Below are 18,009 nucleotides of genomic sequence, written 5' to 3' on the forward strand. Positions count from 1 at the left end.
CTCAAATTTGAAGCCAAAAAATATAGGAATTAAATTTTCTATAAGCATCTAAAAATTAGTTGCACTTTAAAATAAATTCATAATGTCTGTTGCTACGATTATACTAGATACAATATATCATTATGGCAGAATAGTACCGTAGTCATGAATTTTTTACAATTCTTTCTCTCTGCATATCAACGGTATGTGACTGCGTGAAGTCCAAAGGAAGAATAGTTATTTAAAGTTATAAATCCTTCTTTCGATGCTTTGAATATTCTGTATAATGAAAGGAATTAATAAATTATTATGTGAAATGTGAATTGTTTTTCCAAGTAGAAAATATCATAAAACGATAAATTCAAAGATGAATTAACTTGATTTAAGTACTAATGAATATTCATTCCTTCGAACAGCCAATAAAATGTGTGGTTGTCATTTCTGAAATGACCACGAGATTATTCTATTTACACAATGAAAAACATTAAATTTATTCACCAATTAGAATTACATAAAACCATATTCATAAGTCACCATTGACAGAAGAATAAATATCGCTTATATCAAGGTACAGTGAATGCCAGGAGTTCATGATATACAGGGTGTTCCACTATTACGCTCTATTATGGAGAAGTTCCAAAATTTTCGAATGACTTCATTAGAATCACATTCTCAAATTGTTCGGAAATACACATAGTGTACCAAAAAAGTGTGAATGACAAATCATATGTTTTGATCGTTCAGAAATACCATAACCTGGTGTTTTAAATGTTAGAACTTGTCAATGGCCCTTGGACACCAGGGAACTGTATATGTATTCTTAGAAATTATCCTGTAATTGTGAATATCATTAACATCTCCGGACTTATGAATAGATACAATAAAAATATTCTTCCGTAGTTCATGATATTTCAGTGACAGATTGAACAGAACACATAAGGGATCTGCGAGAGTGCAACTACAGCGCCTTTATAAAATTCCGTGATAGCTGAGTTGATATCGTCACCACGCACTTCATCAAATCAATCAATATCCAAAAGATAGTCAACTATTAAACCGTAATAAGCATTTTTATAATCGAATAATGTGTAAGTAGAGATTCATTTATCAGTAAGTTCTCTTTTAGCGGTATAGAAAAATATAAGGCAAGATGAAGCCTATCCAATGGAAGAAGCATGCCATCTGCCGATTGAATATTTATATTCTCGTAAGATGAAAACACGAGATCCAACAACACATTATTTATATTCTTGATAACATAGTTAACATTGTGATGGTAATGGAAACAACTGCCTGATTATTAGTCATAAAAATTATATTTAAATGAGGAAAATCCTCACAACATCTACATGATGGTATATTAAAGGCGCCACAGCCTATCATACCTGTGTCTGGATAATCTCACGTTAAACTTCAACACAAAACCATCTCTCAAATTGTCATCACACCACCCAAAAGAGTAAAAATTTCCTCTACTATAAGATAATCTGAAATTTCAACTTTGAAACCACGAAATTCATCGAATTAAACTAAGCAAACATAGGAACGTGTTATTCAGACGGATTTCGAACATAGTTCATAGTTTTGACATAAGAAATGTCAAAAACAATACACACTGTTGTCATTTAAACTATTTTGAATTGTTTCATTCTTATTGGTTCAGGATGAGGTGAGGATGTATACACTTGTGTGGTCTCAAAGACTCCAAGATTGCAATTGGCGCCTGAATGAATGAGCGTTGAAGAGCTCCTAATGTGTCAATGCTTTCTCAAATTTTATGTAGAATCCTTTTAACATATAGGATTCTCTTATATCGTAATTCAGTCTATTGTTCCAAATGTGTTGTTCTGCGAGAGAAAATATTGTTTTTACTGTGAAAGTCTGAGTTTGGCGTTCAATATAAGTTTAACCTAAGTTTCAATTATACGAGAATTTATTGAAGAATAAAAATGGAATTATGGGAGCTCATTAAAATAAAATTTTTGATGATAGCATGCCCTTCATATTTTCGGAATCAATCATGCCACCCAAATGAACTTCTGGCAGCACAAAGTCTACTAGATCCACTAGTATTTATTATTAGATAGAGAATATAATAAGCCTTTGTATAAAATCTGCAGCGTTTTTTTAATGACTTAGGATATTTTGTAATAGAGATGAGATCATAAACTCTTCATGATTGCGTATAATTTATAACAAAGCCTTGATCGATTTTCGAATGCTATAGTTCCGAAATGTCCAACTTTTCTATAATATATGTCATAAATTTCCGCCGTATAGGTGAAATAAATTGGGAAAACTCCATAAAAACATCATCGCATCTATGGAAATGAAATTGTTAGTTTGTCTTATCTTTCGACGACTGAAACCGATCGAAATGGAACAGACATCAAAGCGGACTGTTTGTTTTGTTTGCTTTTGATGGGACGACTTTATCGATTCAAGAATATTGCACGTCCTGGGAACGGTAAATATAATTGAGAAATTATTTCTGTAGGTATCCGATTTCGTTAGCCGCTAGAAATATCCACTTAAATTTTATTTCTAAATTTTTCGATGCTGGCAAAGTAAATGAGACTTAATGATTTAGCTACCAAAACACTTCATCCAATAGAATATAGTTAGAATACCTAATTATCGACGAATGAATGCTGAATAAATTCGAATTTACAAAAATACATTGCAAATTTTACAGATACTTCATTTTTTCGTTTTATTAAAAAATGTAAATGGAACTAGTGGACTCAGCAGTCGACCCAAAAAATCGTTCCATCGTCATAGGTGAAAAATATGAACAAAATCATAACCAATTTAATTAGGCTCTTTGTTATTTTTGGTAAAAAATTGCACAACGTTTATATTCATTTGAAATCTCAAACTTATTTTGACTTCTGATGCATGCTACTTCTACAAGTGCTAGTGGAAGTCCTAGAATTTCATATCAAAATTATCACCTTCTTTCGAATGCAGAAGCTTTTTGATCAAACTTGAAACTAACTTCGATCTATCATAAGCACCCAGTGAAAATAAAATGTAAATTTTTTGTTTCTGAAGATGGCAACAGGCTTGTGGAAAGGTGTTCAAACAAATGAAAACTCCTGTGAATAAACTACTTCAATTTCAGTAGGATACAGTACACAGTCGTCATTGAATAACTGTATGGTATTTTTTAATGTTTATTTGTAGTTTTCGAACTAGGGATTCACGGCTTGGCTTGATATTCAAGCTACTTGGCTCAAGCTCAAGTAGCTTGAGGTCGACTTGAAATCAACTCAAGTTCAAGTCAAGTAGTAGTTTTTTAATGTCAAGTCAAGTATTTATTTATTAAGTACTTGACTTAACATTTAAAAACTACTACTGAGTTGAATTTGAGTTGATTTCAAGTCGACCTCAAGCTACTTGAGCTCAAGCCAAGTAGCTAGAATATCAAGCCAGCTCGTGAATCCCTATTTCGAACCAATGAACTTATTACTATTATTATACTATGTCCACCAAGGAACCTGACAATTTTAAATGACAACAACACTATGTATTATATTTTGAAATTTCTTATATTTGTGTTGAGTAGGCTACGCTATTTAATCATGGAAAGATTCACTCCAACAACGTTTGTAAAATTTTGAATTATTTTATCTAAATCAATGCTCATTTGCGAATACTGAGAGTAGGAAAAATGTATGTACGTTATTGTGTAATCGACGCACTTTACGTTGTATTGTAGATAAATTCGAAAGTGAAATTTCTTTGCAGTATACAAGAGTACACAATATAATCAAATCTGAAATCTAAAGAAAAATAACCAGAAAGGAATAATAGATGTTATAGTTTCCATTATATTGATTTAATGTTAGCGACCCATCCTAAAAATGGATCTGAAATTGAATGGATAGCTTGGAAACCACCATGAAATTTATAAATTGGACAAATATTCACCAAGTGCTCAGTGGTTTCCTCTACACCACACTCATATAGTGGGCTTTCTATAGAATACATTTTGAAGAGCATACTATTGCAACGAGCATGACCATCCTTAGTCGATTTAAATTACACCAAATTTTCCTAGCAAGATAGAAACCTAGAACTTCCTTTTAAGGATCAACAATTAGACCTTTGTTGAAGACATTAAAAGAACTCTATTCCGAACGCCAAATTTCCTTGTCACTTTCTTCAGATTGAAGGAAAGTATTAATCCATAAAGGTTTGCTTGACTTTAATGTGGCAGTTCTAGTATCTGGGAGATGAGATACAATAGGAAATAAGCTCGGGTAGAAATGAAATTTAACCCAAGATTTCTTGACTGCAACCTGTCTACGAAAATGAGGCCGAGGTATATGTGATAGCACTGGTTACCAATGATAACCTAATAGTTCCACTGATAATTCTCATAGAAACTCAAGAACCAGCTAATTTTCGAAGAATATTATTCCTCGACTTCAATGACAAAGAGCAGACACACAAGAGAATATTGATTTGGTAGCATCAAGTATAAGTGAAAATTCCTTATTTACTGGTTCCATAAACCTTATATATTTCCTGATTTTGCTCTTTAACAATTTGAAAATGATGAACGATTTTATCGAAAATTTTGTTCAGTGATGAAGCTCATTTTTGATGTGATGGGCAATTTATGGGTAGAAGAGTAGCAGTCGATAAAGAACGATACAGAACAATGTTAAATGAATTTTTCCTGCCGTTGTTGAGAATAATCTGAGGGAAAGTGGCTTTAACAAGACGGTGCCACCCGTCGTACAACAATCGATCGAAAACAATATTATCTCAAGAAATGGTCCATTTAATTATCTTCCCAGGTCTTGTGATTTATTTCTTGTTAAATCACAAATTTATGCTGATGATCCAACAAAAATTTAGCTACTAAAAATCAACATTGAACATACTATTGATGCAATACAGGAGAATATATGTGAAAAAATGATACAAAATTGGGTTTACAGAATGCAGCACGTATGAAGAAATCGTGGTAGTCTTTTGAATGGAGTTATTTTCCATACATAGTGGTGTAATGTAACCCTTCCAAAAAAAATTGTCTAGAGAACTAAATAGACGATGGAAGAGTTTTTGCACTGCAGCATTTTGATCTGTTGCTATTCTATTCATTTTTTTTGTGTGAATTCGATTAAGTTTGTTGTAATGATTGTATATTATTGTATGTCTATTTTAAATTTGTTTGATATTGTATTCTGACATCCCATGTAAGTTCATTTGATGGGTTAATAATGAATAAAAGAAAACATAAGACGAAAATAAAAGAAAGTGCTGCCAATATACCCATTCAAAATTTAATCATTCTTATTCAAAAACCTTTTATATATGATAAATTATTATATCTAATTCAATTATTTTTGCGATTTTATTTATTTCCTTGTAGAAACCTTTACTTTTGCTTCTATATGTACGGTCAAGCTATTTCCCTGAATTATTTTTAGTGAGAACTAATGAAAAAAATCATCGATCGAGATCCAATTCAAATCCGAAAATGTTGAAGTTCAATCGAAATTGAAAATATTTTTTTGTTTATAATGATAAATTTGAAGAATGAATTGAGTTATCTATGGAACGAAGAACGAATGTAAAGATACACAACAAAAAATTATTGATGGTAAATAATAATAATAAATATCAAATGAAACAATCAATAAATCAAGGAAAAAACATTTATCTCGCAGAGAAATTTTTTCTCATTACGGATCACAGAACGGAATATTTTTGGGTGCCTTACTTCTTTTACCAAGTTCATGGTGAAAAAGTTCTCACTTTCTCATACTCACCAAACATATTCAATACATATTAAGAAGTAATTAATGCCTACTAAATAGGAAAAGCTGTAATAATAATAAAAAAAGACATTAACCAGTGCATTTTGGCTAGGTTGTCTCCTGAGCAATCTGGCTTGGAAGGAACTAGGGGTGTCAATGGTATGCTGTCTCGTCAGTGTCGGATGAGCCTTGGCCACCGAGGCCTGCCTGAACCATGGCAAAGATATTTTCCTCCTGGATTTCTGCTTCGGTATCACGCCCGTTAAGCCGCTACTACCGGGACTCGACATGATTTTAAAATCGAATTTATAAAAAAACAATTTCAGAAATATACTCTTCGGCTTAATTTATATTATAACCTACGTCTTATTTATGATTATTATTTAATACCCGTATAATTTTTAGAGTGCAATGCGAATATTTTCGCGTGCGACTAAGAAGCACCAATGATTTTTTTCAAATTCTTCGAATCTTCAATTTGCAAGCAAGTGGTGGTAGTTTCCGTTCACGGCCGAAATATTCTTCATTGCGGGGATCACAGAGCGAAAGACTTGTGTATGTGTTTGTGCGCGTTTTGTACGAAGCGTACGGACTTCTCCTTAAGCGGTTACTTTCTCTTGGAGAAACAGAATTTTTTTCGCCACCGCTGATATGGATAGAGCAGCGATGACTCTGTCATTTCGTGGACTTAGCGCGGTTTGGTGGCCGGGTTCATGGCGGCGCACTTTCACGCCACGACGTTTCTACGCCGACGAGCGTTCATCTTCAGGTAACGATCGGGGGTGCCATTGCGGTGCGTGCGGACTTTTGGCGGATGCGCGGGCGGCACGGGGAGCGTCGTCGCGAGGTGTCGTGTCTCTGGCCCGGCGGCGTCGGTCGAACTGACGGCGGCGAGGTCCGGGAGCGCCCGGGAGGCGGAGGAGGCGCCGGCGTGGAGTGGAGAGGAGGCGGCGAACCGTCGTGCGACCCGGAAGTTCCGGTCTTCGATTGCGCGCCGTTCAATGTGGGAAATGTTGTGCGGGTCCACTATGTATACAATCTCGAGATGTGCCGCGTTATTGGGGATTATGTCTCACTTAGTGAACTGCGGAGAGGGGGTGGCTCGATTGTCTTCAGGTTATCAATGGATGGGGTGGGGGGCGGTTTGAACGCGAAACGAAAAAAAAACCACCGACGTTAAATCGGGAGATTTCGAGAGCTCGTCGTTTGTGCGCTATGTGCACCCTCGGGAACCGCATAACCCATTACGGGAATATGCACTAGCGCAGCTAGGAGGTCGAGGGGCTTTGGGGCTGCAAATAACCCCCCTCCTACCAATAATTCAAAGAATGTTTTTTAATGGAGATAACATTATGTCCCTAATGGATTTTCGTTTATTATTTATTATACCAAACATCATTTATTACTTCGATCGGCAACTTCAATATAGAAAGAAATAATTGGGGATTGCTTCTCAAATATAACCATAACATTCCAAATGCAGGGTTAGAAATATTAAGAGGGCCACTACGGAGATATCGCAAACCGTTAGAAAGACAGGAAGGCTTAAATTACAAAAAAGTTGCGTTATTTAGGGATGATTGTGTTGGTGTGAACACATCCGAAATATCTCCATTGTTTCCCGAGATATCTCGAAAAAACTGAAAATCGAGATTTTCTTTTTTTTTCTGTATAACTCTTTTTACTTGTAGATAACTTCACGAAATTTGATTTATAGCCATTATCCAATATAGAGATACTAATGATGTCTTCAGATTTTTCTGTTTTCCATTGTTTCAGAGACGCGATAGTCAAGTGATGATTTCACATAAAAACTCTTCAAATTTGCGTACCTAGACTCGATATTTTTGTAGAGTGTAATACATTGTTGAATTTGTAATTTTTTTCTTCATAACCTCATAAGGAAAACCAATATGGCGTCCATAAGAAAAAAAATTGACTATCGCGTCTCTGAAACAATGGAAAACAGAAAAAATCTGAAGCCACCATTAGTATCTTTATATTGTATAATGACCTCAAACCGAATCACGTGAAGTTATCTCCAAAAACAAATACAGTTATACAAAAAAAAAGAAAATCTCGATTTTCGGTTTTTTGAGATATCTCGGGAACCATTGGAGATATTTTGGATCTGTTAACACCAACACACTAATCCCTAAAAATGCAGTTGCCGACTGAAGCTAGGATTATTCGGTCATTACATAAATATGCAATTATGCTACTCGAAAAAGCTTCCGAAGCAATAGAAAAATCTGGCTTCAAAATTTCCGATTGAATATCAGGTTTCTCAAACATCAATCGTAGTAATGACTCTTCGACTGAAAAATTAACAAAATTATATTAAATGGATTAAGTAAGAGCCAAAGGAATAACCCCTGAATTCAAGATGTGGAAAGAGGACTTATCGAGAATTTTCTATTCAAAACTGTGTGCAATATCGGCACTTTCTAAATATGATGTTCTATATTACGTAAAATATTTTTTTCGGCAACCGTCCGGGAAGTGAGCACTTCCCGGACGCTTTTTCTCTGAGAAAGTAGCATTTCCCGGCCTAGTCCGGAAAGTACGTACTTCCCGGACTAGGCCGGAAAAGAATCATAGAATCCATAGCAACCGAGATAACGGCTGACAGTTCATATGAAATTACTTGTCAAAAATTTGCATATTTTTTTATCGCAATCGCAATAAAATATGGAAAGCAGCCGCGATAGTGTTATTTTACATGGTTGCCGAAAAAATATTGTACGCAACACGCCCGAAAATGTTTTTTTTGGACTCACAGTCTTCCAGGACTCGCTTACGCTCGTCCTGGAATTTTGTCTATTCGTCCAAAAAAACCCTATTTTCCGGACTTGTTACGTAAATTACTATTCTCTATTTCAGTATCGTAATGAGTTCATTACAGTTCTAAAAACAGTGCTGTAATGAACTCATTATAGCATCGTTTTCAGTTATTTTTTTCGTTTTGTGGTTGTCTGCACAGACGTCAGACTTCCAATCCTATCAAAATTCAACACACGTTAATTATTGTCAATATAATATAATTTGGATTAAGTGAAATGATTTGCGATATTATTCGCAATTTCTATTAATTCTGTTGGTATTAAATCGATTTCGTCATACATAATTCACGAATTGAATGCGTAATTATAAATTATTTCAAAATTCGAAAACGTACGATTCAAATTGAAATTCCGTAATCTGTCAATTTTCGTAACAGTCATACCAACTGCCAAGATACAATACAAATGTCACTAGGATGTATGATCTGAATTTTTCATTGAATATTTCACAAAACTTGACTGAAATAGAGAAAATATCGTCTAATACTCGTTGCAGAAGGCAATTCCAACACTCATGCGTTCCAAAACTTGCTCCTTCGTCGCTCGTTTTCGAATTTCGCATTCGTGTTGGAATAGGAGCCCATTCTGCAACTTGTTTTAGAATATACTATTCTCTATTTCAGTGTCGTAATGAGTTCATTACAGTTCTAAAAACAGTGCTGTAATGAACTCATTACAGCATCGTTTTCAGTTATATTTTTCGTTTTGTGGTTGTCTATACTGATTTCCAATCCTATCAAATTTCAACGAACCTCAATAATTATCAATATAATATAATTTGGATATAGTGAAATGATTTGCTACAATATTCGCAATTTCTCTTAATTCTGATGGTGTTAAATAGATTTCTTCAGACATAATTCACGAATTCAAAGCTTAATTGTAAATTATTTCAAAATTCGAAACGTGTGATTCATATCCAAATTCCGTAATCTACGTAATAATCGTTGCAGAAGGCAATTCCAACACTCATGCGCTCCAAAACTCGCTCCTTCGTCGTTTTCGAATTTCGCATTCGTGTTGGAATAGGAGTCCATTCTGCAACTTGTTTTAGAATATACTATTGTTCATTACCAGTATCGACGTCCACGTCGGAAAGAACTTATTCTACCCTCAAGAAACTGAAAAGGTATTTAAGAAATACAATGGGAAGCGAGAGATTGACTAGGCACACTCTGTTAAATATTTATAATATTTTTGAATTCGATATTGAAAATATATTAGTTATCCTAGGAACATCTGGAAGAAAACTGAACATTTATTTTTATTATCTTTAGTAGGTATTTACTTCGAACTTCAGTTCAATCTCCGAATTATAACATGATTAAATTTTTTATACAACTGAAAACCGACAGCCAACAACCGCAAAACCCACCCTCCTCCCACTACTCGCTGACGTTTAATTCGTTCGATGTTCAGCCCCTCAAAAACAAAATCCTGGCTGCGCCATTAGCTACATGTGGTTATAGATTAACGAAGTATAGGTACATGTTGTTCCAAGGGTGCAATTGACGCATAAATGAAGCTTGATATTGAGTAATATTCTTCTTGAACACGTTACTTCACATCCACTTGCACATTTTCATATCGAGTGAATTTGCAGTTGCAAAATTAACAGAAAAATTTTGTACGAAGCTTGAAATAGGGTGTTCCTAAATTGAAGGTAAAATCAAAAATTGGAGATTCCTCAGATGATTTTAAGAAAAAAAAACTACCATAAACATGGGTCCACAATTCGAGAAACAGGGTGTTTCTTGTAGTCCTACAATAAAAAAGGTCTAGTGGAAAAAAGCAGGCACTGTAGATTTGCAATCAAAATTGGCATGTCACGTGATGTAAAATCTGAATCCGAATATCTATGCCAAATCTCAGTTAAAGATCACTCGAATTATCTAAAGAAGAAAAGAAGATCTTGTGAAGTGCTGAGGCTAAGAGGAAAAAAATTGTAAAAATATCTATCTTTAACACCCTGATGTATTTCGAAAAGGAAGTTTTTGCCAGCCCATGGTTATTGCACTTTTTTTCTTCAAATTATCCGCGAAATCTTTCGTTTTTGTATGTACCTCCAATTTAAGGACACCCAATACATACACACAAAATTTCTACTCAACCTAACGATATGTAAAATCTGCAATATAGGATAGTTTTTTTTTTCGGATTTTTTCTTGGATTTTCACTGTTTCTACTAATGCGAAATTCTGCTTTGAAATAATTAATTATCTTACATCCAAATGCAAAATTTAATCTCGACTGAATATGCAGTTTCGATAGTGACAGGAAAAAAATTTTCGAGCGCTCAAAAAAAGAGAAAGTTGTGTGGATAGCTTTCACGTACTTGTTCAAACTACTGTTCATGTGTTTGTTTCAAACAGTTATTACTCAACTAACCTGCAATGTGATATGCCAATAAAACAGAACTACTAATTGAAAATATTTCATTTATAAAATCTTCAACCCAAAATATTAAGATTTAACCCAAATACTTATCTAGATGAAAAGTGTCTCCTGTCTTTGAGATACAGAGTGATTAATTTCAAAATTTATAAATCATTTGTGAACCGTATAACAAAAGTACTTCGGTTACTTCCGCAAAAAGCGTAGGTACTTCAAACTCTTCAAAATTATTCTGAATAATCGTTTCAAATAAAATATTTCTATTGAACTCTACAGGTTTGATAAACATAAATTCAGCGTTTTGTTGCCATGAAAATTCGATATTCCACCAAAATTCAGTCATCTTTTTCCATCTTGGCATTTCTTCAATCATCCCTTACCAACCGAAAAAATTCAAAACATACTTATTTTGATGTCAGCATCAAAAGAACTCGATGATTTTTCCGTTCAAAAGTTGCATAGATTATACTTAAAAAATTTTAACGGAATTTAACGAATATATTCTGAAATTTCAGTGATACGATCCTGACGAACTTTAAGAGGTAAACCGAAATTCAGCTCATTCTGTAAACAAATACACAAACCAATCCCTGCACATGGAGTTTTTGCTGAAGTTTTTATTCGTGCTCTTGTATCAAATGTATGATGCCCCGTTCACATTTCTTCTGGTAATAGTGAGATTTATCTATTTTTTGTTGTAAATCAACAATTTTTTGTATTGCTCTTTCTCAAAAGAATACACGAACCATAGTCAATCCGTCTACCGTCCAGACTTCTAAACGAATTCTGCTTCAAAAATCGGTTAAGAGGAGTTTATACTAAGTGACTTTCTCGTGAAAGTCAAGTGCCAAAGTTTAACTACTCTTCTTTTCTCAGTGCTTTTGATGTTCCACCACTTTTCAGGATGAGTGTGAGTCCTTTTTTACCACATCCAAGAATTCAAAATACGTTTTTTCGTCTTCGACAAGATTTTTTATATAATATTTTTCTGTGGAAATTCATAGAAAAATAAATGTTTTTCGAAAAGTTGTATCATGCATATATTTTTTCTCCAATAAAAAATTCATCCAATTATTTTTTTCCATTTCAAAAAAAATTAATAAATAAGGACTGTCCGCAATGACGTACTGTTTGAAATAAATAATAGTGAAAACCTCATATAAATCGATGGTCTTCTCGAATGTAAAATAAAGCGTACTAATTTTTGAATTGATCGCTGAAACGGTATAGACGTAGACCCCTCTTAATATAGGACATTATACATATAGTCGTGTTTTCTTCATGAATGATAAGAATATTAATCAATAATTCCAAAAATTAATTTATGCAAATTCCTTATTCAGGACTGAATTTAGCAAATGAATATTCATTCGTTCGAAAAACCTATAAAATTTGTGGCTGTGATATCTTGAATGACCACGATGTTAACTTGGCATTACACAATACAAGATGATAAAAACAATTGAGAGACTATTTTAGAGATACATACACTGTGTCCGTAAAGTATGGAACAAATTCATTTTTAGCTAAACAGACTATTATAAGAGATAATCCTGAAACACGTTGATTTTTTATTTTAATTTACCGTATTTTAAAATAATAATCTAATATACAGGGTGAATTACTTTCGAATAATGACGTCACCGTCATTTTTTTAATGGAACTCCTCCATTTTGTCTCAATATTCCGATTACTCTAGCTGAGCTGATTCCAAAAATGTATCACATGTTGATTCCAATTGGTACAGGGTGGACAAAAATATAATAGTTTTGTGTGTGCTCAAAAAGTAACGCGTAACATTCTTTATTAGTTAAATTAACAATTTTATCAAAAATACTTATTGTCTAGCAGCAATTGGTTTGAATGTAACACCCTTTAGTTTGTTGCATTTTCAGATTAATAAAAATGAGCTGTTTCCAAACATGTTTGGTACTTGTGGTCTAGCAAGCAGAATATGAAAGAAGTTATTTCTTATCAATTTAAAAAAAGAACATAGCCGTGTAGTTTTTTTGTGAAATGTCATTTGTTTATTGCAATAAGTATTTCTGATAATATTGTTAATTTAACCAATAAAGAATGTTACGCGTTACTTTATGAGCACACACACAAAACTATTGTAATTTTGTCCACCCTGTACCAATTGGAATCAACATGTGATACATTTTTGGAATCAGTACAGTAATCGGAAAATTAAGACAAAATTTAAAAAAAAATGACGGTGACGTCATTACTCGAAAGTAATTCACCCTGTATATTAGATTATTATTTTGAAATACGGTAAATTGAAATAAAAAATCAACGTATTTCAGGATTATTTCTTGAAATGATCTGTTTAGCTAAAAATGAATTCGTTCCATACTTTACGGACACAGTGTATAACCATACCTACATGATAATACATATTGTCAAAATATTCAAACTTTTCCGTAAATTTTAAAACGAAATTTTGATTACGTTTGGTTTTTTGCTCGGTTTTTTTGTACATTCCATTTTTGGTTTGCTTCACATATGTTTATTTGTTTGTTTCAGCTGTATGAAATTATCCACATACACAGCTTTTTCACTACTTCTCACTAAAAATAATTTAGCAAATATGCTGTATAGTATGCAGGGCAGGGCCGCCCCCAGGAGCGGCATACCGGACATTATGCCGCGGCGCTGAATTATAGGGGCGCAAAGTCAATTAATAAAACAAGTCTTTTTGCACCTTTAAGAATACCGTTGTCTCTTTATACCATAGTCTTATGAATAGAGCGTCGTAGTTTTTAACAATGCAGGATGTTTTTTGATGAAATCGACAAAACGTCGTTTGATAAATTTGACAAGGTGATTTCAAACAGAAAAATACGATTTTATATTGAATTGATGCTCCTTTGAAGAAAATTCGTATAAATTAGACAGAGCAGGGCAGCGAAATTTTATTTTGCCGGGGCGCTTATATATCTGGCGGCGGCCCTGTAGGGTGTAGCTCAGGATGTAGCAAGATCCACAATCTTCACCAAATTTCTGAGAGCTTCCATATGTTCTGAATGTGGGAGTCACTTACCTTATCGGAGTCGGTGGTATTGCCTGATCCAAACGAAGTCAGGGAATTTCTGTCCAAATTCTCTACGCTTTCGTCCAGTGAGATGCATTCTTCCAAATCTCTGCAATATGTAATCATTAGTATTCTACAGATCCTCTACAGTTATGCGTCTAATTACCTGCTAGATCTTTGGCTATGTGGTTTCAACTTGGCAGGACTCTTAGGCAACGAAAGAGGTAAGGCTCCACTGAAATATGTTTCCTGTATGACTTCCCTAAGTTTCTTCACCCATAATTGTTTAGTTTCCAGAGAAGATGCCCTCAAAACAATCCTATAGTCTGAAATAGGAGCCCTACCCGTCCAAACGGCAAACTTGCATTCGTCACCCTCCATATGCTCTGTAACTCCTAATTCTGAACTCTGGAAATAACAAATCATCATGATACTAGAAGATATTTATACCTCGGAGATTGAAATGCTCGCACAATGTTTTACATACAATAATATTTTTCCATGAAAAAATATTTACGAAATGAAAAAAATATTCAACCTATTCAGAATCGACCCTGTAGACACAAGGAATTTCAAACATTAAGTTTCGATTTTGTTGCCTACATGTTGACAGTTGAGATTTGAGAAAGTTGAACTGTGTTGACATTTCTGTTCAGTAAGGTTTGGCAATTCATCATACATCATTCAACAAACGAAGAAAAAAAAATACATTCAGTCATTTCCTCCAAACTGAAAATTTGTCAAATTGTAGCTAACCCAATATCTAGACGAAAAAATAAAATCAGCTGGCTATAGCATAGTGTATTATACGTCAGCTGGTTATCAATGACAGCTCTGACAGCGACTCTGATACTGAATCAGAGAGTGGAAGTAACTAAATATTATTGTGCAACATGTGGAGAAAGTCCTTTTCTCGCGAGTGTGGCACTCTCTGATTCATTATCAGAGTCGCTGTCAGAGCTGTCATTGAAAATTTTTTTTTTCAAGTTTGAGACACCAGCTGACGTATAATCCACCATGCTATAGCCAGCTGATTGTATTTTTTCGTCTAGATATTGGGTTAGCTACAATTTGACAAATTTTCAGTTGGGAGGAAATGACTTAATTTATTTTTTTCTTCGTGTTTGGGGGGCTGCCGCCGCTTTCCCCCCCAGCAGAGTCGCAGCTGACGTTCACGAGGCTTTTTATTACTATTATCTGATGCATTCTACTAATTAACGTTGGAGAGGAACTTGGTCATGTATATCTGTTACTGGCTCCCGGACCATAGTGGAAAATTGAACTGATCGAATGGACTGAGTAGCCACGGACGACATAGGCCGGAAATCATATTTAAAAAATAAACTCCATGCAATTATCTACCAAATTATAATAATGGAGAATTCATTAAAAACAAAATATTTCAGTATTGTGTTTCTGTATTTAAAATTCTCAACCTTTTAAAAAAACACCCTATAGATAAAGTAACCCAATTACTACAAAGTTGAATGTATTTTCACCTTCAACTCAAAGGAAATCGAACCTCACATATCGAAAATATCAGAATAAATTTACCTGAATTAGCCATTATGAAATAAGTTGAATTATGAAACAAAATTTCTATATTGGGCAATTTTAACTAAATACGGTGGCGTCATATAGTTTGAGAATCATTTTCGCGAACATAAAAAATAAATACTATTTGCAAATGTTGTAATTTTTACTTACCATAAGTTTGCTCTTGTATATATATTTGACTTTTCCAGCGGAATCTTTCACCTCCTTTGTGAATAAAAGATACAATTCAAATAAAAATATGTGTCTCTCTCTGCCTTTCCTTATTATCTGTTTTGGGTCCCATACACTGAAAGCATCCTGCAATACTACTTCACCCAATTTATCCGATGAAACATCACAGCCTTCAAGAAGCGATAAATGCATGGCGTCGTTGGCCTTCTTTGGTACATTGAGCATTACCTCCAATCCATCCTAGAAGAAGAACATTTCATTTGTTATTCGTTCTTAGGAACAATAAAAATTTCTTCACCAAATGACTTAGGTAATCGAGAATCACTAATCATGAAATAATTAAATGTTTGGACATTGTTGTTTGATTCCAGCAGTTGGCACTTGGTGCTCTCAACTGTTAAATTTTGAGGAACTTGATTGCTACCTTGATAGCTACCTGCTGCCTACAATTACCTGATTCAGTACTCCAACAACTAATAATTTCAAAGGACTAGATAAACCAATGTAGTATATTTATAATAATTAACTTGAGTGAACAAATAATAACTATATTTTTCATACAAGTTTAATCAATCATTCATGTCATGAACAGTTTCACTTTTGAAAGAATTTTAAACATTTGCTGAATAATTGGTTCCCATTATGAAAGTTACAGTACAACTGCAATGTTACAATTCTTCATATACTTCTTTAAATTTTATCTCTGTCTTAGTATAATATGGCTCTTCCATTTATTTAGCTATTATGTTAAAATTTATCAACCAGTTTTTTCCGTTTTCTTCAGCAGTTTAGCTACCACAATTAAAATGATTCATAAGAGTTATATGCTCAGAATTTTGCAAGCAGATTGGCATCTGATGTCCATCAAGAATGCAACAATTATTAAAGAGCCATCAGTGAAAAGGAATATATATATATATTTTAATGATCTTCAATGGGTTCCTTCATGGGCGACTCCTAAATGAATAGATATCTCTTTATTGGATTTCCTTGAAGTGTAATAGCATTCCACTATATTTTAACGTTATAGATCTTGAATTTCCATATATGAAATCATGACTTTATATGTCATCACCTTGGAAATTTGGAATGAAAAAATTATAAAATAATTATGTATAATAAATAGAATTGATTAAATTAAATCAAATATATTAAATAATAATATATACTGTTATTTCTATGATGAATTATGAAACCATAGCAATTTTTAGTGATATTTTGTAACCAGAAATAAAGCCGCGATTGGAAGTACAATTATTACTACTTCGATGTCAATAATTCCTGAATGGATTATACAAATGATATTTTTCATACTTAGGATTCCTATTATTATAGAATAGAATAGAATCTCTTTATTTTCCATCCACCAACAAGGTATAGAAAAGGTCATAACTAAGCTGTAAAAGGATTGATTGACAATAAGTTCACTGAGTTTTCTCCTGAAATGAAGGAGATCCGAGATATGTCGAGATATAGGAGTGCCTTTACACTCAGCGATGCTTCAAAACCTTCAAAAAGTTGCTCATGCATCTGGTTTTCATTTTGATAAAGTATATAACTTCTGAACTCACCTTTATTTCACCCTGTCCCTCCTGACAACAAGACTGAAGGTCTTTCAGCAGAAGCTGATACTTGGTAATCCTCTGCACAGGTTTGATGAGATACGCAGACAAAGGATGTTCAACTTTGTGTTTCTTCTGGAGTTCTTCAAAGAAAGGTCCACCATGTTGTACGCAAAAACTATTCGATTCCGGTTTGTTCCTACAATAATGGACATAGATGTCGAATTTTTGAGCCCATGTGACAAAACAATGGCCCACATCTTCTGGCATGGTTTCGTATTTTTCCAGTTCTCGTAGGAATATGTTATTGTGAAAATTATATATTTCTTCGATATTGCCAAAAATGAGATTCTCTTTACCGACAAGGATAGGAGGGATATTTGCATTCGGGGCTTTCATCTCGTTTAGGAAACAACGAATGCAGAGCTCCAGGTCTTTGACATAGCTTCTCTCGGTTTGAAGAAGCTCGGCCATTATGAATCTGCAACAATAAAATAATGATATTAATAATAATAATAAATCGACTTTATTCCACAAATGTACATACATTGATATTATTTTTTATTTGATCACAAATATAGCCATTATCCAGGATCATCTTAATTGAAAGAAAAAAGGAAGTTTTTTTTCACTGTATTTTTATTTTATTTTTAATTTTTATTTTTTTGAGTAGATTTTAAAATAAAATTCCA

General features: G+C 33.7%; 1 protein-coding gene across 7 annotated transcripts in view; it reads right to left on the reverse strand.

Moving 5' to 3' along the window:
- LOC123673750 (triple functional domain protein) overlaps positions 1-18,009 on the reverse strand; it is a 250,022-nt gene that overhangs the window by 96,683 nt on the left and 135,330 nt on the right. For all 7 annotated transcript variants that reach the window (XM_045608400.1, XM_045608399.1, XM_045608401.1 and 4 more), the window contains exons 15-18: positions 17,327-17,798; positions 15,735-15,995; positions 14,194-14,435; positions 14,037-14,136 (exon numbers count right to left, since the gene is read on the reverse strand). In XM_045608400.1, coding sequence (XP_045464356.1) covers positions 14,037-14,136; positions 14,194-14,435; positions 15,735-15,995; positions 17,327-17,798 — 1,075 coding nt within the window. The remainder of the gene's footprint in view (positions 1-14,036; positions 14,137-14,193; positions 14,436-15,734; positions 15,996-17,326; positions 17,799-18,009) is intronic.

The sequence above is a fragment of the Harmonia axyridis genome, chromosome 2 (assembly GCF_914767665.1).
Source record: "Harmonia axyridis chromosome 2, icHarAxyr1.1, whole genome shotgun sequence".
In the NCBI taxonomy this organism is placed as follows: Eukaryota; Metazoa; Arthropoda; class Insecta; order Coleoptera; family Coccinellidae; genus Harmonia; species Harmonia axyridis.